Source organism: Gorilla gorilla, chromosome 5 (assembly GCF_029281585.2).
Source record: "Gorilla gorilla gorilla isolate KB3781 chromosome 5, NHGRI_mGorGor1-v2.1_pri, whole genome shotgun sequence".
Taxonomy (NCBI): domain Eukaryota; kingdom Metazoa; phylum Chordata; class Mammalia; order Primates; family Hominidae; genus Gorilla; species Gorilla gorilla.
Window position 1 is genome coordinate 159,071,030 of NC_073229.2, and position 22,442 is coordinate 159,093,471.

Below are 22,442 nucleotides of genomic sequence, written 5' to 3' on the forward strand. Positions count from 1 at the left end.
TCTACATAATAGTAAGCAGCATCTCTATGCATGCCCTTGGGTCATGTACTAGTGTGCTTGGGTTGCCATAAGAAAATATCACAGACTGGGTGGCTTAAACAACAGAAATGTACTTCCTCAAAGTTCTGGAGGCCAGAAGTCCAAGATCAAGGTATCGGCTTTTCCTAAAGTCTGCCTGTTTGGCCGGTAGATGGCTGCCTTCTCCCTGCGTGTTCACATGGGCTTCCCTCTGTGTATGTCTGTGTCCTAATCTCCTCTTTTTAAAAAAATTTTTATTATTATTTTTTGAGACGGAGTCCTGCTCTATCGCCTAGGCTGGAGTGCCGTGGAGCGATCTTGGCTCACTGCAACATCTGCCTCCCGGGTTCAAGCGATTATCCTGCCTCAGCCTCCTGAGTAGCTGGGATTACAGGCATGTGCCACCATGCCAGCTAATTTTTGTATTTTTTAGTAGAGACGGGGTTTCATCATGTTGGCCAGGCTGGTCTCAAACTCCTGACCTCAGGTGATCCACCCGCCTCAGCCTCCCAAAGTGCTAGGATTACAGGCATGAGCCACCATGCCTGGCTGCTAATCCCCTCTTATAAGGACAGCAGTCACATGAGATTAAGGCCTACCCTAAAGACTTCATTTTAACTTAATCATTTCTTTGACAATCTTATCTCCAAATAATTACTTTCTGAGATACTGGAAGTTCAGACTTCAACAGATGAATTTTGAGCGAACACAATGCAACCTGTAACAGTCAATGTTTATTTCTTTTCTCCTGTACCACCCATGCCATTGCTTCCCAGAAAGAGGACCATTTTTGCTCTCATCTTCCCTTTGTTCACCCACTCAAAATGCATCATTCCTTCTTTCCTTTTGGGCCATGATATCTACTCTCAAGTATTAAAGCCAAATTATCTGACAAATTATAGGTGGCAAACAATTTGCTTCTTTCAGTTTGTGAGTATATCAATCTCCTAGGTGACAAGAGCTTTCTGGGGACAATGCTCATTACAGAAACATGGGACTAGCAAGGCAAGAATTTCAGGCATCTAGAAAGCTGAAAATAGGAATGTTCGAGGAAATGTGGAGATCTGCAGTTGGCCTCAATAAAGAGCAGATGTGTAGAAAGACCCAGCCCGGATCTGATGCAGGGTGGGATTTGAGCCCTTGTTAGTTCTCTCTGCAGGCAAGCAGCTGCCCTGCTTACGCTCCATAGATCCCACCACACCCTCACCCAGCTGCTCGGACCACCACTCCAAACTCCTAAGGTGCCTCTCTGTTTTCACACTCCAAACTCCTAAGGTGCCTCTCTGTTTTCACACATAGCCCCTCACATTCCTCCTCCATACAGTCTTCAAAGTCATTTTGGAAAACAATTTTATAGGGTGGTGGGATCAAGTATACCCCAAACCTCAGCATCATGCAATATACCCAGGTAACAAACCTGCACATGTAACCCCTGAATCTAAAATAAAAGTTGAAATTATTTTTTTAAAAAAAGAATTTCATAAATATTCTTAAATTTCATTCATCTTACAAATGAATAAAATTATGTCACAAATCTCCCCCAAGACCTCCTTAAACCCCTTTAACAAATTTCTATTGCTGTTAGAAAACACATTACTTCTAACCATGGTCTTATAGCAGAGGTGAGCAAACTATAGCCCCTATGCCAGATCTGGCCCACTGACTGTTTCTGTACAACCCATGACCCAAGAATGAATATTCCATTATTTAATGCTTAAAAAAAGTTTTATGACCTGAAAATTGCATGAAATTCAAATTATGTGTGTGCACAGTTGTTCTTACAGTCCTTATCTGTACAGGTTTTCTTAGTTATAAGAGCTTGAAATGAAAGAACTGTGCATATTTGACCTCATACAGAGTGGACAAAAAAAACAAGCCTAGTCTCTTAATGATTAAAATTGTAAGGCTACGTTAAAGAGTGTGATGCGTATTGTATTCCTGGTTGGTACCAATGAGGTCTCCTGAGGCTTACATTTTTTTAGGCTTAAACTTATTAGTCTTCTGGCTGGGTGCAGTGGCTCACACCTGTAATCCCAGCACTTTGGGAGGCCAAGGCAGGCAGATCACAAGGTCAGGAGATCGAGACCATCCTGGCTACCACGGTGAAACCCTGTCTCTACTAAAAATACAAAAAAAAAAAAAAAATTAGCCAGGCATGGTGGCAGGCGCCTGTGGTCCCAGCTACTCTGGAGGCTGAGGCAGGAAAATGGCGTGAACCTGGGAGGTGGAGCTTGCAGTGAGCCGAGATTGCGCCACTGAACTCCAGCCTGGGTGACTGAGCAAGACTCCATCTCAAAAAAAAAAAAAAAAAAAGTTATTAGTCTTCTAAACTGAAAATATACCATCCCATTCTCCAACATATTCACATTTTCTCACACAAGCATAGACATGCATACACACGCACACACACTTGCTTTTGTGCAACTATGATTTTCCCTATATAGCTACATTATTCTATCCACCTGGTTTCCAAAATAAAACTGGAAGTCATCTTTGATTCTGTCCTCTCCCTCTCCATTGGCATTGGGCAGCTACCATTTGTTGCAATCTACCTCTTTAAAAACCCTGATATCCATCCTTTTCTCCCCCTAAGACAGCCGCCCAATCCCACCACTCAACACTCTGCAGTAAAAAGTCTGTCTCTTCCCTCAAGGAGCAGACCTATTTTTGCTTGGTCTTTGTGCCTCAGCTCCTGACAACACAGTGCCTGGCACCTAGTAGGGTCTCAATCGTGCTTACTAAATGAACGATTTTTCTTATGCAATCTCTTCCTTCATTTGCGAAACCATATGGGTGCCCAGGTGGTATGACTGGCAGGAAACCAAATGGAATACAGAAGTGATACAAAGGGACCTCCCTTAGAAATCTCCACTGGTGGAATGGATTTAACTCCCGAGCTAAAGTGTTATATTTCCGGGAGATCTGTGGTAATAATCAAATAGGTTCTCTAAGATAAGAATTATCAAATCAGTTCAGATCAATGTATTTCACCAACTCTCGAGATCCGGAGGGAATGGGACATAGGACAGGTGAGTTGGGGGGCGGTTAAGGAGGTCAAGTGAGATCCACAGCATAAGACATTGCCCCATGGAGGAACCGGGTCTGAAGGAAAATTACAGAACTAAAACTCAGGTCATTTAGGCTTTGCCTGTAAAATTAGATGTATCATAAGAAAGAAAAGCCAATAATTCATGTTTGAGTCAGAAATAGGAGAGGCTATACTTCCTGTCTGGGGCCACAGCCTCTTAGGCTCTGCTTCTACTTAGAGTAATAATTCTCATTCTAGACATGAATCTAATAAAACCATGTGTTTGGATTTCCTGGAATTTTTCTGACCGTGAATATAGACTTGTTCCCAAAAACTTCCACGTTCCATCTGCCCTCCTAAATGGGCAGTTTCCACGATGTCAGCAGAGGAAATGCAGGGAGCTGCCATGATGTCTGCCCGCTGCTGCCAGATCTCATCCAAGTGGCAGGTGAAGATTTATTCACACCCAGACGCACAAGCCACTGAATTCATTTTTTAATTTATTGTCTGAGTGGAAATAGGAGGAAATAAGAGCTAACGAAATAATTCAGTTGGTCAGAAAGTGTTTTATATCTTATTTATAAGAGTGCTGTAAACCGAGTTGAATCATCTCCAGATCTACCAGATGTCACTGGTTATTAGGAGTTGCTACAAGTCACCAAGCTCCTCCCTCCCTCTTTTGCTGTTGTTCTCCTATTCTTTCTTCCTTATTTTCCTCCCTTCTTTTCCTTCCTTCTTTCCTTCCTCCCCTCTTTTCCCCTCCCTTCCTCCCCTCCTCTCCTCTCTTCTTTCCTTTCTTCCCTCTCTCCTATATTAGTTCTCTTGGGCTGCCATAAAAAAATACCACAGGCCAGGCACAGTGGCTCACGCCTGTAATCCCAGCACTTTGGGAGGCCGAGACAGACGAATCACTTGAGGTCAGGAATTTGAGACCATCCTGGCCAACATGGTGAAACCTCGTCTCTACTAAAAATACAAAAATTAGCCGGGCATGGTGGTGCATGCCTGTGATCCCAGCTACTTGGGAGGCTGAGGCAGAAGAATTGCTTGAACCCAGGAGGCAGAGGCTGCCATGAGCTGAGATCACACAACTGCACTCCAGTCTGGGCAACAGAGTGAGAATCCGTCTCAGGAAATGAAATAAAATAAAGTAAAATAAAATCAAATAAAATAAAATACCACAGACTGAGTGGCTAAAACAACACAGATGTATTTTCTCACAGTTCTAGAGGCTGGAAGTCCACAATCAAGGTGCCAGCAGGGTTGGCTTCCTCTGAGGCCTCTTTCCTTGGCTTGCACATGGCAGCCCTCTTGCTGACTGCACAGGGTCTTGCCTCTGTGAAAACCTGTGTCTCTCCTCATGTCCTGATCTCCTCTCTCATTAGGACACCAGTCAGATTGGATGAGGACCCACCTTAAAAGCCCCATTTTAACTTAATCACCTCTTTAAAGGTCACTTTCTGAGATACAGGGGCTGACTTCAACCTATGAATTTGTGGGGGGCACAATTCAGCCCATAACACACTCCCCCTTCTTCCTTTCCTTCCTTGTTGAGGGCTTATCACAGGCCAGATGCTACAGAGAGGAATGAGACAAAGAGAATATCACAGGCCAGATGCTACAGAGAGGAATGAGACAAAGAGAATATCACAGGCCAGATGCTACAGAGAGGAATGAGACAAAGAGAATCCCTAACACTAACACACACACACACACACACACACAATGATGTTACCAAAGCTCTCTTGTTTTCGGAGAGTGGCTTCTTGGACTGAGACCAGTGTTGGCTTTTGTCACATTACAGTTTAGGGTGCAGCATGCCCCGTTCTGTTGAGCGGGGTAAGGGCCAAGACAGGGTGGGACAGTGATGATGACTGAGAGGAGTTTGACCCCTGGCTCTGCCTTTGACTTTATGAATGACATTGACAGGGGATCTGGGCTTCAAGATGCTCGCATGTAGAAAGAAGGGGTGGGATTCGATACCTACTCAAGCCCTCTCAGTCTCAGTCGATGATAGTACCTGAAAGACCTCCTTGATGTGGGAAGGGCTCAAGGAAGACCCAAGTCTTCCAAGGTCTGAAATATTCAAAGGAAAACAAACCAAAACTGGCTCTTTGAAACGCGTGTCTAGCAAGGAATACGTACTAAATATAAGCGATTCCTATTTCTACTGAAGTAAAAGATTAAAATTGCTTTTCTGGGTCAGGCCTTTGCAGGAGCAGAGCTTGTGAGAATTGGAAAGGCTGTTAAGCGCCAGGAAAAATATTCTGCAGAGAAGCAGCGTCACCTGCTGGGTTGCAGTGGTGTTGCATGTGATAAGTGAAATGAATCGCCAGCCTGGGTTTCTACTGAATATGAAATCAGGAACATTAATCTTAATCAAAAGCTGAGTTTTCAAGACCACCAAACTGCGGAAAGATTTCTCCGCAGGTTAATTTTAGCCACGTTTTAGATTTATTTTTGCTTCAAACTATTCACCCATGCTATACATCTTTCTTTATAAATCAGACTCAATGATAGGTGCTAGTAAAAGCCAGTTAGTCAAAATCTGTTATTTAGAGGACACAGCTAGGATCACAGGTCTGAAGTCTCCCTTAGTTCAGGCTTCATTAAACAGCCACCCAACTCATCAGCTTCCCAGACCTCCAAGTCTCCTTCCAGCTCTAGAATTTAACCACATGTATTTACTGAGTTCTGTTAAACACGGGAGATTTTGTGTACTGAAAGATGTATGGAGAAATGTAAGATATGTTCTTGATCTCTTGTTTTGGAGACTTGGCATTAAAGTATACGAAGATAAATAGTAATTATAAAAGTTAATAATCATGCTATTAAACAAATAAAGTATGTTCAAGAGTGGTATAGACCAATGGCTACTCTGAGAGCCAGTATTTCTGGCTGGGGGCAGAAAGAATTTAAGGGTTTCTTGAGCCACATGTGAAAAAATAACAAGAATTTTGATGAAATTCATGGATAACAAGAAAAACTAAAGTAAGCACCAAAAAATGGAGACCAAGAACATGTTAAACGTTTTTGATAAGAAAAAAATGAAACGTGCTTGAGAAACACCAGGAAAATCAATTTAACCTGCGTAGGAATTTTTAGGAGAATAGCTTGAGATAAGGCAGGAAAAGGAAGCTGAGACATGATGATTCTGTAAATGCAAGGATAAGGAAGTTTGAGCTTATTATTGTAAGCAATTGAAAAGCATTGAAGATTTCTGGGAAGGAAAATAAAGTGATAAGAACCGTGTCTTAAGAAGACTCACCTGGCAATCACATGCAGGAAGGAATGATTCTAAGATGTGAAAAGATGCCCTGAATGTGTAAAAGGCAGAGTGGTAGAAAGAGGATTTTCAAGGTCACAAATGTGTATGTAAAAGCAGAAGAGAAATCTGGCTCTTTGATACTTTTTTGTATCAAACAATATACTCTAACTTAAAATAATTCTTTTTTTTTTTTTTTTTTTTTTTTTTTTGTGAGACAGAGTCTTGCTCTGTCGCCCAGGCTGGAGGGCAGTGGCGGGATCTAGGCTCACTGCAACCTCTGCCTCCTGGGTTCATGCCATTCTCTTCCCTCAGCCTCCTGAGTAGCTGGGACTACAGGCGCCCGCCACCCTGCCCGGCTAATTTTTTGTATTTTTCATAAAGATGGGGTTTCACTGTGTTAGCCAGGATGGTCTCGATTTCCTGACCTCGTGATCTGCCCACCTCAGCCTCCCAAAGTGCTGGGATTACCGGTGTGAGCCACCGCACCCGGCCAATTTAAAATAATTCTAAAGACATGAATGTAAGAGCTAAAACTATGAAACTGCTAGAGGAAAACTTTGGGGAAATGCTTCAGGACATTGATCTGGGCAAAGGGTTTTTGATTAAGACCTCAAAAGCTCAGGCAACAAAGTAAAAATAGGCAGATGGGATTACCTCAAGCTAAAAAGCTTCTGCACAGCAAAGGAAACCATTTTAAAAAGTGAAGAGACAACATACAGAATGGGAGAAAATATTTGCAAGCTGTCCATTCAACAAGGATAAATAACCAGAAAATACAAGAAACTCAAACAAGTCAATAGCAAAAAACAAACAAACAAAACAAGAAAAAACCCCCAAAATGATCCAATTAAAAAAATAAGCAAAAGATCTGAATAGACGTTTCTTAAAAGAAGGCATGTAAACGGCCAACAGGTGTATGAGAAAATGCTCAAACTACTAATCATCAGGTAACTGCAAATCAAAACCCACAACAAGAGAACATCTTACCCCAGTTGGAATGACTGTTGTCAAAAAGACAAAAATTAACAAATGCCGGTGAGGTTGAGAAAGGGGAACGCTCTGACACTGTTGGTAGGGATGTAAAGTAGTACAGCCATTATGGGAAACAGTATGGAGGTTCTTCAAAGAACTAAAAACAGAACTACCATATTAGCCAGCAATCCCACTGCTGCGTATATATTCAAAAGAAAGGAAATCAGTAATCAAAGAAATTTCTGCATTCCCATGTTTATTGCAGCACTATTCACAATAGCCAAGATATGGAATCAACTAAAATGCCCATCAATGAATGCATGGATAAAGAAAATGTGGTACATGTACATAATGGAATATTATTCAGCCATAAAGAAGAATGAAATCCTGTCATTTACAGCATCACAGATGGAACTGCCGGTCATTATGTTAAGTGAAATAAGCCAGGCACAGAAAAAACAAATATCACATTTTCACTTATATATGGGAGCTTACAAAGTTGATTTCATGGAGGTAGAGAACAGAATGATGGTTACCAGAGGCTGGAAAGAGTGTAGAGGAGGGGAGATGGAGAGAGGGGGGTTAATGCATATAAACATACAATTAGATAGAAGGAATAAGTTCTAGTGTTCAACAGCACAGTAGGACGACTATAGTTAACAATAATTTATTGTATATTTCAAAATAGAGGAGAAGATTTTGGATGTTCTCAACACAAAGAAATGATAAATGTTTGAGGTGATTGATATTTCAATTATCCTGATTTGATCATTACACTTTGTATGCATGTATCAAAATATTACATATACCCCCAAAATATATACAATTGTGATATGTCAATAAAAAATACAAAAAATAATAATTCTCTATATTAACCAAGGGAATGGTCACATAAAAGGAAAGAAAATGAAAAGGAAGAAAAAAAAAAAGCTAAAGAGAAGGATTCTGACCCAAAGCCTAAGAGAAGCATTGACAGTGTTTTAAAGACCCCCAAGACATCTAGAAGAATAAGAATTGAGAAAAGAATTGGGAAAAGAATTGGTTAGACATTGTTTCACATTGTAAATAATGCATAAATAATGAATTAATTAATTGACTAATTATTTAATTTTCTTTCATTATAAAGGTTTGGGCAGGAAGGAGACTTAGAAATCATCTTCCTCTCAGGACAGTAACAATTTGTGCAACAACTTTTTAAATAGCCTTCCAACTTCAGCGCTGGGTTCAATAATGTGAGGTCACTCCTGTGCTAAGTGGACTACCCAAAGACTTGCAAACCCCCAGAGGTAGGTATCAGATATGATTACACATATCACATATGATTACACATATCTCAACACCCATTTTTCCTCCAAAGGTTAGATCAGCACAGCCATTCCAGATTGTCCATTTTGTCAATGTCCTTCTACATATAGGGGCCAGCACTACTGAGCACATTGCTTTAAAAGTGTCCTAAAAATCAGAGTATTGAAGAGGATGATAACATCTCCCTGCTTTGGTTCACAGAGCAGAGCCTGTAAGTGTGCTCAGTCTGTGTCTGTGCAGGACAAGGGGGAGGATCTTTTTATTAGATACTCAAGTAAACAAGGTTACTTCAGTCCTACACTTGTGCACTTAACTGTGCTGAACCTAAATGTGGCATGTTTTTGTTACTCCCTTTAGTGTTTTATTTTTTTGACACCATTTCAGCCCAGACCTAGCACTAGATCTTGTACCTGGAAAGTATTTAATATTTGGTGGATAAATAAATCAACGGATATACTTTTTAAATTTAGATTCTGTCAGCACATATGTTTACACTTCTTCTCAGTTTCCAAACATTTGAAAATCTGACAGGCATACTATATCAGTTAGGGATGCTTTTGGCAGCAAGTAACAGAACAATTTGTGCACAAAAACCTAAACACACGAGTTTAATTTTTCTCACATAACAATAAATCTGAGAGTAGGCAGCCCTGGGCTCATGTTGCCAGTGACACCATTAGGGACCACATTTCCTTTCATCTTTTCAGATTCATTATCCTTAGCAAGCTTACTTTCATCTTCACGCTTTTTGTCCCTTGGTCTCAAGACGCCTATCTCACCTACAGACATCACATGCACATTTCGGCCAAGAACCAAGGGAAAGGGCAAAGGGACAAATTCCATGCCAGCTGGGTCTGTCCCCTTTGTATCAGAAAAGTAAGAACTTTCCCAGAAGTGTCACTAACCATACTTTCTTTTGCATCTTATCAGCCAGAACTGGATCACGCAGTCATCCTTAGACTAATGACTGGCCAAGAGGAATAACTGGCTTAGAATTACTATTAATTCCCAGGGACTAAGGGTGGGCCCTTCCTCCCTGAAACAAAAGGACTTCTGCTACTACCCAAATAAATTTAAGTTCTGTTAGCAGGAAAGGAGAGATATGAATATTGGGTCAATAAAGACAAGTACCTAGCACACATGCCTTCCACAATGTATATTTAGATAAGCAAGTCTTTGTGTGACTTCATTCAAGGTCATCAAAATCATGTTACTGATACAGAATTTAATAGAAGACCCTAGAAATGACTTGTTTTCCTCCCCGTTGAGGTTATTAATTATCCACCATGAACCTAGAATAGGAACTTTTAAAAACCTTAAAATGTGCACAAGTCTTCCAATTTAGAATTTTAGGCCTGGCTACTGTATTAGTCCATTCTCATGCTGCTAATAAAGACCTACCTGAGACTGCGTAATTTATAAAGGAAAGAGGTTTAATGGATTGATGGTTCCACATGGCTGAGAAGGCTTCACAATCATGGCAGAAGACAAATGAAGAGCAAAGGGACGTCTTACATGGTGGGAGGCAAAGAGCACGTGTGCAGGGGAACTGCCCTTTATAAAACCATCACATCTCCTGAGATGTATTCACTATCATGAGAACAGCATGGGAAAGACCCGTCCCCATGATTCAGTTACCTCCCACCAGGTCCCTCCTATGGCACGTGGGGATTATCACAATTCAAGGTGAGATATGGGTGGGGACAGCCAAACCATATCAGCTACTTTGATATTCTACCAACACCCAACACTTCATTTCTTCACCTTATGCTCTGTGTCTGTCTACCATAAGAATCTGAGTTTGTTGGCTGGGTGCAGTGGCTCATGCCTGTAATCCCAACACTCTGGGAGGCCGAGGCAGGCAGATCACGAGGTCAGGAGATCAAGACCATCCTGGCTAACATGGTGAAACCCTGTCTCTACTAAAAATACAAAAAATTAGCTGGGCGTGGTGGCACACGGGAGGCTGAGGCAGGAGAATCACTTGAACCCGGGAGGCAGAGGTTGCAGTGAGCTGAGATCATGCCACTGCACTCCAGCCTGGGTGACAGAGTGAGACTCATCTCAAAAAAAAAAACAAAGAATCTGAGTTTGTTTAGGGTAATGATTATGTCTTACCCATGTCCAGACATCACCAACACCTAGCACAACAGTTAGCATGAGCTCAATGAATATTTATTTTTAAAATAAAGTCCAAGTTATTGATGGATTAGATAGTATTATATCATGAATGTTCTATTCTCATTAGAAAGACTGTCTTGGAAATACATTTTTTGGTGCTACTAACATTTCAGCAAGTTGGTTTTCTTCTTGTGTGTATCTACTATGGAAGTTATACATGCAATGCATACTTAAGAGTCAATACACTTGCACATCTATACAATGAAATATGACTCGGCAAGATAAAGGAACAAACTACGGATATGCACCATGATGTGGATGAATCTCAAAAGCATTATACTCAGTGAAAGATGCCAGGCAGAAGAGGCTACATGTGCTGGGACTCTATTTATATGAAATATCCACAAAAGGCAAGCTATAAAGATAGAAAGTAGATTCGTGGTTGCTAGGGACAGGGGATAATGGAAATTAGCAGTAAATGTGCATGAGGGATGGAATTGGCATGATGAAAATGTGCTAAAACAGATTTATGGTGATGGTTGCACAACTTGGTACATTTGCTAAAAAAAAATCACTTGAAAAGAGTGATGTGCAAAATATGCTCTGATAACCATTTTAAAATCAGTTTAGGACTCTGGAAGTTTTCTGGCATTCTTAAGAAAGACCAGCACCTATCTGCATAATGTTCCGAGTAGACATGAGCATCCCTCACAGGAGGGCAGTTTTCAAATGCGAGAACACAGAGGCATTCGAGGAGCATATTACCCCCAGATAAATTTTTGTTTGATATAGGGTCTCACTATATTGCCCAAGCTGGCCTCAAACTCCTGTGCTCAAGTTTTCATCTCACTTGTGCCTTAGTCTCCCAGGTAGCTGGGACTACAGGTGTGGACCACCATGCCCATTTCCCCCCAGATAAGTCTTTAATGGAGCCTCCAATACACCGAGATTAAAGTTTCCAACATCGGCACTGGCAAAACTATAAAGGCTTCTTCTCCACAAGACCCATAGGAGATGCTCCCTGGGTTTACATGCCCTTCCCCATGACAGACCTTCACATCAGCGCTGCAACTGGATTCAAGTGTCAGATGTGCTAGTTAATGCTGTGGGTCCCAAAGGAATGAGACGTGTAATTCTGACTAATTTCGACTGAAGATAAGTGCAATGTCTATACAAACAAAAACAACAATAAAAAGATCTTTTACTGTGTCAAACATGACTACTTCTTAGTGTATCTCTTACTTGTTTGTTATAAGTATGCTGTAAAAGTCTCTCTCCTTTTTCCATTTCCCACTTTGAGTTCCTCTAGAAGGACTCCCTTCTGTTACTCTTTATACATGCACTGCCTCACAGAGGAGGTAGAAAGGCCTCAGGATGGGAAAACTGAGGGGAAAAAAGCAAAACCATCATGCCACCTAAAAACTAAACTTAAGAGTATTCCTACCTCTTGCTGCGTTTTTCTTTTTTCACGTTATACCATCAACACCTTTCCTTATATTAAAATTCGTGTTTTGTTCTGGTAGTAGCTCTCCCACGTAGTATTCACAGCATTTTGCTGCTCTGGCTGGAGTGGGTGTGAGAAGCTTGGACTCTCCCACACTCAGCCTTCCCAAGATCATCATGGGAGACCCCCAGGGCTCTGTGGAACACAGTTTGAATGGAATGATTGGCAGCATCCACTTTAATGGTTGAGTAGCATTTTATTTATGGATGAACCATAATTTTCTAAACATATTCCCTTTGTTGGCTATACAGTTTATGTCCAGGTTTTTAAACATAAGATTGTAGTAAGCAGCATGTAGCTAAATCATTTTGCATATTCAGGATATTTTCTGAAACTTCTAAAAGTGTTACTGGGGTTCAAATTTCTGCACACCTGTATACAAGTTGAAAAGGTACACTCTAAAAATTTTGTTCCGATTAGCCTCTGGCAGAAGTGCATGAGTGTTTGACTCCTTAGTAACTGAGTAGTGTCCTCTTTTTTAAATCCCTGCCAAGCTGATAGGTAAAAAATTGTGTTATGTAAATTTACAATTCTTTGAATACTAATGAGGTTCGATATTTTTTCTATTTTGATTTGCTTTTTATGCTGTTAGGTTATTCTGCTCTCATTAGCATTTTTTTTTTTTTTTTTGAGACGGAGTTTCGCTTTTGTTGCCCAGACTGGAGTGCAATGGCATGATCTTGGCTCACCGCAACCTCTGCCTCCTGGGTTCAAGCGATTCTCCTGCCTCAGCCTCCTGAGTAGCTTGGATTACAGGCACCTGCCACCACACCCTGCTAATTTTGTATTTTTAGTAGAGATGGCATTTCTCCATGTTGGTCAGGCTGGCCTCGAACTCCTGACCTCAGGTGATCTGCCTGCCTCGGCCTCCCAAAGTTCTGGGATTACAGGCGTGAGCCACCGCACCTGGCCTAGCACTTTGCTTTTTAATTGGCAATTCAGTTACATTTCCTGGGAGGAAAACATTGGCTCATCTTCAGCTATCCTTGAGCCCAGACTCAAGTTTATGCTTCAAGTACTGGCCAGCAAGACAGACTCCAAGTTGCATTTCGGGTCAGAATCCGTGCATTTCTGGATCACTCTCCACCACTTTCAAGTGCATGACCATCTCTTGAAGCACAAATTTCTTGGGCACCTAATTTAATTTAACAACCTCAAAGAGTTCTTTGTGTCATCTTTGAGGAGAAAGACAAGCTCAGAAGTCTTGGAGGCAGCAATCAGATAAGAACCTTGCCAGAGAATCTTTGCTGAAAAATAAATTTAAATAGCAATTAATGCTTTTCTGTAAAGTTAAAGAGGAGTCTTAAGAATGTGACAGTCCAGCTGAGCACAGTAGCTCACGCTTGTAATTCTAGCACTTTGGGAGGCAGAGGCAGGCAAATCACTTGAGGTCAGGAGTTTGGGACCAGCCTGGCCAACATGGTGAAAGCCTGTCTCTACTAAAAATTAGCTGGGTGTGGTGGCAGGCACCTGTAATCACAGCTACTTGGGAGGCTGAGGCAGGAGAATCACTTGAACCCAGAGGCAGAGGTTGGTTGCCGTGAGCTGAGATCACACCACTGTACTCCAGCCTGGGCAACAGAGCAAGACTCTGTCTCAAGAAAAAAAAAAAGAGAGAGAGAGAGAGAATGTGATAACCTAGCTCACCTTTGAGAAGTCCTTGGGATTTGCATTGTCATTGCTTAGTCAATCTCACCTGCCTGTTTGCTTTCTTTCCTTCCTTCTTTCTGGCTTTCCTTTCTTTTCTTTCTGCTTTTAGCACCTCCTATTTGACAATACCTATACAAGACATTGTGGGATTTCAACAACAAAAAAGTAGTGTAATAAACGCTGTCCCAAAGGTGTGCATAGGACAAACATTCAGAAAATAATTTAAAAATTACCCCTTTCCTTTTGAAAAATGATGTGTTAATGCTTTTGCTTTCTACAACCTAGTAAAAGGTTGTAGAAACCTTTTACCCAAAGGTAAATAATTCACCCAAAGGTGAATTATTGATATTTAAAATTTTTTATATACAAAAATAGCAAAAGTTCATTTAAAAAATTTAAGCAATATAAAACTATAAAGCCCAGAGTAAAAGTGCCCCAATGCATGCACTCTAACATGGAAAAGAAGTCACAGATGTTATAATCCCCAGAACAAAGGCATGAGTAGTACTTTGCAGACACTTTCCCATGTTCATACACATATGGAACATATATGTAACAAAATGCTGCTTGAGTTCTCTCCTTTTGTCTTGAAATCTTGGTAAATCTTCAAAGCTGAAGCCAGTCATTTCAACAAAGCCACACATTCTAAACACAGTGCCAAAGAGTTGCCCAAATCACCCTTTGGCCTTATAAAGAGTTGGCTAAGCTGGCCCTTCTACCTTGCCCCTCCACCCCATCTAGCTTCTAGAAGCAGAAGGTCAGTCTCCTGAAGGAGAAAGGGAATCATCCAGGTAGTGAGGTGCATGCCCAGGGAAAAAGTGCTTTGGCAGAACCAGGAATGTCCCCCTCCAATCCCTCAGCCCAATCCAACCAAAAAGGGCACCAAGAGTGCCAATCATAGAGAAGGAGGGTGTCAGCACCAAAAGGAGACTGACATCTGTGTGCAACTGCATGCTTACTCAGCTGTGGGACTTTGTGAATGAGCCTGCAATGTGTCCCTTCACATGCAAACACCTAGAAACTGGCACCTGCTCTTCACCTGGAGATTCTGAAGGCACTAATGTCCCCATCCCCCCTGAGGGCACTAAGGCTGACTGGAGCTGCACAGAAGAGAGAACAGCAGCAGGATAAGGCGCCACACTCACCATTCAGCATAGCAATGGTGTGTGGTCTGAGTCCCTGGTAATTAGGAAAACACAAATGTAAATATTGAAACACCATTATCTGACAGGTTGGCAAAAATGTAAAAGATTGATAAAAATCCTGTGTTGGAAAAAGTGTGTGGAGAAAAGCACTCATACATTATATATAAGACTATGTCTTGGTCTTTTTTCTGTTGCTACAACTGAATACCACAGATCAATGTGTAAAGAATAGAGGTTTATTTAACTCACAGTTCCAGAGGCTGAGAAGTTCAAGGGCATGGCACCAGCATCTGGTGAAGGCTTTGTGCTGCCTCATAACATGGTGGAAAGTACCACAGGGCAAGAGAGGAAGCAAGAGGAAAGCAAGAAAGCCAAAGTCACTTTTTATAACAACCCACTGTGACAGTAACTAATCCACTAGTCCCAAGACAGCAAGAAATCACTCACTTTCTCTAGCCAGCATTAATCCCTTCATGAGAGTGGATCCCTCATGATCCAAGGGCCTCTTAAAGGTGCCACCACCTGTCAACAGCTTTACATTGAGGACTAGCCTCAACATGAGTTTTGATGGGGACAAACCATATACAAGCCATAGCTAACTACAAATATAAATACCTCCTTTGGATGACAATTGTCAGTGTCTATCAAAATGTTAAAGACATATGCCTTTTCAGCCAACAATTCCACTTCCGGCACTCTATTTAAAAAAAACAATAATCTTCCAAACTTTTTGAGAGATGATTTCTATCCCATCAGTGTGGAGGTAGGAAGAGCAGAACTGGTGGGAGGCTTTGAACAAGTTCACATAGGGAACAAAGAGAATGACTGTGAGGATGAAGAAGAGGAGAGTGACTAGAGATAGTTAACAGGTTGAATTAGCAGGACTTAGAGGCTCTCATGGATTGAATTGTGTCCCTCAAAAATGTATATTGAATTCCTAATCCCCAGTACCCATGAATGTGACCTTATTTGGAAATGGGGTCTTCGTTAATGTAATCAAGTTAAGATGAGGTCATATTCACACATTAGGGGGGTCCTAGTCCAATATGACTGATGCCTTTATAAAAAGAGAAGAGATACAGACATACAAGGAGAATGTCACATGATGATGGAGGTAGAGAAAGGAGCGATGCCTCTACAAGCCAAGGAATGTCAAGGATTGCCAGGATTACCAGAAAGGCATAGAACGGATTCTCCCCTGCAACCTTCAGGAAGAGCACGACCTTGCTGACAACTTGGTTTTGGACTTCTAGACTCCAGAATTATGAGAGCACACATTTCTGTCATTTCTGTTGTTTTCAGCCACCCAGTTTGTGGCACAGTGCTCCTCTTTATCCACTGTTTCATGTTCCACAGTTTTAGTTATGTGTGGTCAACTACAGTTTGAAAATATTAAATGGAAAACTCCAGAAGTAAACAATTCATAGTTTTCAATTGTGCACCATTCTGAGTAGTGTGATACGATCTCACACTGTCCACTCCATCCCACCGGGACATGAATCATCCCTTTGTCCAGCGGATCCATGCTGTAGACACTGACCACTTGCAAATCACTTAGGAGCTGGCTCGGTTATCAGATTAAAAAAAAAAAAAGGCCACAGTATATATAGGGTTTGGTACTATCAGTGACTTCAGGCATCCAATGAAGTCTCAGAACATATCCCCCGCAGATAAGGGGGAACTACTGTATTCTGTTACAGCAGCCCTGGGAAATGAATACAGAGGCCAACTGGCAAAAGTGGCCAGGAACAGAGAAATCAAAGATGACTTCAGATGAGTCTGGCTTGGGCCACTGTGTCCACACTAGTCCCATGAACTATGCTGATAGATGTAGAAAACATAGAATGGGGAGCAGCTGGGTTGGGGCAGGACGTGAGTAAGGAATTTAATGTCTGATGTGGTAGGTCATGGCCCAGGGTCCACCTGTGTGGACATGTCCAGTCAGCTAAGCTGAGCAGAGAGGCCAAGATAGCCCGGACTATGGGGAATGGGTCTAAAGAGATGTCAAATTCAGTTTGAAACGTGTTAGCATTCAGATTGGAAAACCTTCACCTTCATTCTCTCTAAGGTGAGAGAGAACTTACTCCATGGCAGAGAAACGCACCTCTCAGCAGAAACGCACCCAGAACAAGCATGGTGAGTTCCGGGATCTAGGTCCCTTTCCTGCTGAACAAGGATCCCCATCCTCACTGACTCTATAGAGCTAGTGTGGGTCCGCTCTGGCCTCTGGGCTTCCCTGTGAGCTGGACAGCACAGCTCCTCAGAGCGTTGTGGAGACATCCTAAGAGTAGAGCCGTGAGGCAGGGTCTCGGGGGACCTGCCTCTAACTTGGGGTGTGGTCTGGCCTGGGCACTTAACCACTCAGAGCCTCTCCCTGGAAACCACTCACTGGGAAGTAACAGTGGAGCGATGCATAAAGGAAGGTGAGAACCAAAGTAACCCCATAGTTAGTTCAAGCATTTTCTTTTACAGAGGAGCAATATCAGACATGCAGAAGTTAAGTGGTATATTCAAGGTCACAAACAAATGGGTTTTGAAGCTGGAATTGAAAAGTGCTCTTTTCATTAAAGCATTTCTAAGGTCTCTTTCAGTTTTTAAATCCTCTGGTTATAAAAGCAATTTATAAATTTATAAATAGAATGGGGTGCTAGAAGTTTCTAAATACCACCAGACACCAAAAACTGCTGTTTAAAGAGAGGAACTAATTGGAATTCATCACAATTCAGAGGCCACACATTAATTCTGTGCACTGGAGCAAGACCTGTATGGCAGATCATTTGAATGCAGGAGGTCAGTCAGATAGATTGCTTCTGTAGATCTTCAAGAACATTCAAGAACACTGTCAAAACCTTTCTATTACAAACATTTGCATGTTGGATTTTCAATAATGTTTCCTGCTATACAGAAATGGGGCGGCTTGAAAACTTGCCCCTGCATGGCCCCATCCCAAATCAAAAAGGAAAACAAATGTGGTTGCAGCAGCTTTGCCCTAAAGTCAATATCCAGACAGAAATTGTGAAAAATAGCAACCAGTCGCTTCCCCAGGTGATCTGTTCATTGAAAATGAGCTTCCCTCAGGCCACATGGAGGTAGGCTCCAGGGTCTGAGCTAGACTTTGAATGTGTCTGACAAATGAAGAGAGAGGACTAGAGAGGTGTTCCCCTGCCACCAGCCACATCCAGATGTAATCACAGACCAAGGCTGGCTGCTGCTGGAAGCTGAGCCTTCCCAGGCAGAGAAGAAAGCAGCATCTCCTACCCTCCACCCACCCACCCATCCTAACTCCTCTTTCTCTTTTCTGTCTTGGACCATCCAGATTTCCCCCGAGCTTCCTTTCTCTTTTGTCTTCAATCTTACTCTCCCCTCTCTGCTCCTCTTTCTATCTCTTTCATATCTTCCTCTTGACCATGTCTCTTCTCCCTAATACCCAACCCCAACTCTGGTCTGTCTATTCCTGGACAGACAGAAATGAAGTCACTTTCAACCAATAAATATCAATAATTCCAATGCCATGAAAAGGCTAGTCGTATGGTAATGAGTAGAACCAATCCTCTCCTCCCAATAGGGTGCAGTGACTCCAAATGGTCATGGGCTGGCCACCATGAAATCATCAGCCCCAGGAGGATACACCAAGCTCCATAAGGCAGTGCCATCTTGGTTCTCAGGTTCTCTGAATGGCCAAACATCAAAATCACCAGAATGGAAAATTGAGCATGTATAGGAAGCTCTCCTTCCACTCCCAACATAGAGAATGGGTAGAAATATACAAGTGTGTGTGTGTGTGTGTGTGTGTGTGTGTGTGTGAATACGCTAAATGCCACTAAACTGTACAATTGTTAAAATGGTAAATGTCATGTATATTTTACTACGATAAAAATAACGAGGACAGCCAGAGTCAATCAGTGCAAAGATAGGGAGAATATGAGGTTATAGTCATTGGAAAGAGAGGCCACCTGAGGGTGTGCGTGTGGACAGAGATAGAGATAGATAAAAGTTATGTAACATAGTCAAATTCAAAAGCAAGAAATGAAAATTTGAGAATAGGACCTTTAAGGACACAAGAGTGAGAAGGTGTTAAAGCCAGGTAGCCCTCAGTGAGTTAAGAGGAAATATGTAATTCAGAACTAGGGTTGAAGCCCCAAGCACCTGCTCAGCAGGTGTTGGAACTGTATTCTATGCATTAACAGTGAAAAAGCCAAATGCTATCACTGAAGGATGACCAGAAAACTCTACCCAAAGGTTATAAACATACTAGCATTTCTTCCAATAACTCTAGAGGCTGATCAAACCATAGCTCTAACAATGGTCCCTCTCTGAAGACTTTTATCTAGGCAGAAATCAGGACCAGAAGAATCTTTGCAATGAGCCGGGCATGGTGGCTTGCACCTGCAGTCCCAGCACTTTGGGAGGCTGAGGCAGGCAGATCACGAGGTCAGGAGTTTAAGACCAGCCTGACCAACATGATGAAACCCTGTCTCCACTAAAAATACAAAAATTAGCCTTGGGTGGTGGTGCATGCCTGCAATCACAGCTACTCAGGAGGCTGAGGCAGGAGAATTGCTTGAACCCAGGAGGCAGAGGTTGCAGTGAGCCAAGATTGTGCCACTTCACTCCAGCCTGGGCAACAGAGTGAGACTCTGTCTCAAAAAAAAAAAAAAAAGAAAAAAAGGAAAAAAAAGAATCTTTGAAATGAAATCTCTTCCAACCCTGTACCTTGGGTCTCATGTTAGCAAATAAGCAGTTAGCATAGAAATAGACCTTTGGTTTGCAAAGCTGAAACTTTGGAATTTTGCCTGGAACCAATCATTACTTTATTTACCCAAATCCTGTACCAGACATAGGTCATATGCATCCAACAGGCACCCCTTATTGGGTTTTTATGGATGTTCATTAACAGCTCCATTGTTGGCCAGGCCATTTAGAGACACTCAGCTGGAAACACCAGCTGCTTCACCAAAGTTATGAATACGGCTGAGCCTTCCACCGAGGGTTGTAAAGCCTTAATGGAGTGGCAGCACGGTAGGGCAATTCAGGCCAATTTAGATTTTGTAGCATGTGCATAAATGACTGTTTCCTGTCCTGCTCTGATTTTTCTGTTCGAACCCTTTCCATCCACGTGGGATAGTCACCTCCAGAATACTAACCTAAGGAAGGTGGTCTCCATTTATCCGGGCTACTGACATATGGATTTACAAAGAGTTTTTCCATTCCCTCAGATGCTAATGCCTTCCCTTTGTACAGAATGTTTAACATTTACCAAATACTTTCACGGTACCATCCAGTTCCTATGAAGTAGGTAATAGGGCCGGTGTTATTATCCTTGAGATAAAGAGGTCCAGGGAGGTTTTGGGACTTGCCAAAAGATGCACAGAAAAGCTGGAGCTTGCAGGTGTCCAGTCCACTCTACCAGGTGTCCAGGTGGCCTTTTCTTCCAATGACCATGACCTTCCATTCTCCTTGTCTTGACATTGATTAATTCTGGCTCTTTATTTTTATTGTGGTAAAATATATGTAACATAAAATGTACAATTTTTAAGTGTACAGTTCAGTGGCATTAAATATACTCACATTGTTGATTCATCCTTGTGCACCATAGGCAGCACAGGCATCAAGATGTCCAACCGAGTGGTCCGCTGGGAAGCCAGCCACTCTGGGAACTGGTACGCAGCCTCAGGACCACAGCTGAATGCACAGCTAGAAGGTTGGCTTTCACAAGTAAAGTCTACAAAAAGACCTGCTAGAGCCATTATTGCACCCTATGCAGGATATACGTACTGTGGGTCTTGTGCCACCCATGCTTATAAACAAGTGGATCCGTCTATTACCCAGGGAATTTTCATCCTTGGGCCTTCTCATCATGTGTCCCTCTCTCAGTGTGCACTTTCCAGTGTGGATATATATAGGACACCTCTGTATGACCTTCGTATTGACCAAAAGATTTACAGAGAACTGTGGAAGACAGGAATGTTTGAACGCATGTCTCTGCAGACAAAGATGAACACGGTATTGAAATGCATTTGCCTTGTACAGCTAAAGCCATGGAAATCCATAAGGATGAGTTTACCATTATTCCTGTACTGGTTGGAGCTCTGAGTGAGTCAAAAGAACAGGAATTCAGAAAACTCTTCAGTAAATATCTAGCAGATCCTAGTAATTTCTTTGTGGTTTCTTCTGATTTTTGCCATTGGGGTCAAAGATTCCATTACAGTTACTATGATGAATCCCAGGGGGAGACTTACAGATCCATTGAACATCTAGATAAAATGGGTATGAGTATTATAGAACAATTAGACCCTGTATCTTTTAGCAATTACTTGAGGAAACACCATAATACTATATGTGGAAGACATCCCTTTAGGGTGTTAAATGCTATCACAGAGCTCCAGAAGAATGGAAGAATATGAGCCTTTCCTTTTTGAATTATGCCCAGTCAAGCCAGTGTAGAAACTGGCAAGACAGTTCAGTGAGTTACGCAACTGGAGCGCTCACAGTTCCCTGAAGCTCTGAATCCTCAGGGAGGCCACCTGCACATTCTCATACTCTGCCCAAGGTCCCAGCCTAGCCTTTACCAAGATACTGGTCCTGGTTTGGGGGGATTCTGAAATCTCAAACTAATAGAACTTTCTTCTCTTTTTTTCTAGTAGGCGTAGTCCTTCCTTAATTTCAACTCATTAAAAAATGCTTTATAGTTTAGGGCAGTGGAAGGAAGGCTGGCATCAAAATATTTTGATCAAAAAAGGTAACAATGTAAAGGCTCAGTTGTGGCAGACAGCTTTTTGAAGGTAACTTGAAAAGCATTTACCGTATCCTAAATTTGCACTCTTTGCAGACTTGTGCACATATATTCCGCTTTCAGAATAGTTTTGCAAATTGTACACAAACAAACAAAAAGGTGGAAGCTTTTCAATAAAGAAATTGCATTTATAAATGATCTGTATTATAATAAATCTCCAGTTATAGTCAATTACTACCCATGTTGTACAACAGATACCTTCTATTTTAGTTGCTAACAAACGGCTACACAATACAAAATAAATAAATTAATTAATTAATTCACATTGTTATGCAACCATTATCATCAACCATCTCCAAAACTTTCTCCTCATCCCAAACTGAAACTCTGTTCCTATTAAACAGTAACTTCCCATTCCACTCTTCCCCTAGCTCTGGGAACCACAATTCTACTTTCTATTCTCTGAATTTGACTACTCTGGGAACCTCATATAAGTAGAATCATATAGTATTGGTTCTGTTTCTGGTTTTTTTCACTTGGCATAATGTTTGCAAGGATCATCCATATTGTAGCGTGTGTCAGAATTTCAATTCTTTTTAAGGCTGAATAATATCCTATTTCATCTCTATATACAACCTTTTGTTCATCCATTCATTCATTGATGGTGCCCTGCACTCCTATTTCCTTTTTTAGGAAAC

General features: G+C 41.7%; 1 protein-coding gene across 1 annotated transcript; it reads left to right on the plus strand.

Moving 5' to 3' along the window:
* The first annotated feature begins 20,624 nt into the window (after nt 1-20,624).
* LOC101134822 (protein MEMO1-like) lies at nt 20,625-21,415 on the plus strand. The gene is made up of 2 exons (XM_031012476.1): nt 20,625-20,767; nt 21,058-21,415. Exons 1-2 carry the CDS (start codon nt 20,625-20,627, stop codon nt 21,413-21,415), a joined length of 501 nt encoding a protein of 166 aa, XP_030868336.1.
* Nucleotides 21,416-22,442: the final 1,027 nt, after the last annotated feature.

Excerpts from the sequence above, each read along its gene's own strand:
- LOC101134822 (XM_031012476.1), top strand. The coding sequence starts at position 20,625 with ATGTCCAACCGAGTGGTCCGCTGGGAAGCCAGCCACTCTGGGAACTGG. Across the intron at positions 20,768-21,057 it reads GCTAGAGCCATTATTGCACC|CCATAAGGATGAGTTTACCA; the intron begins CTATGCAGGATA and ends AGCCATGGAAAT.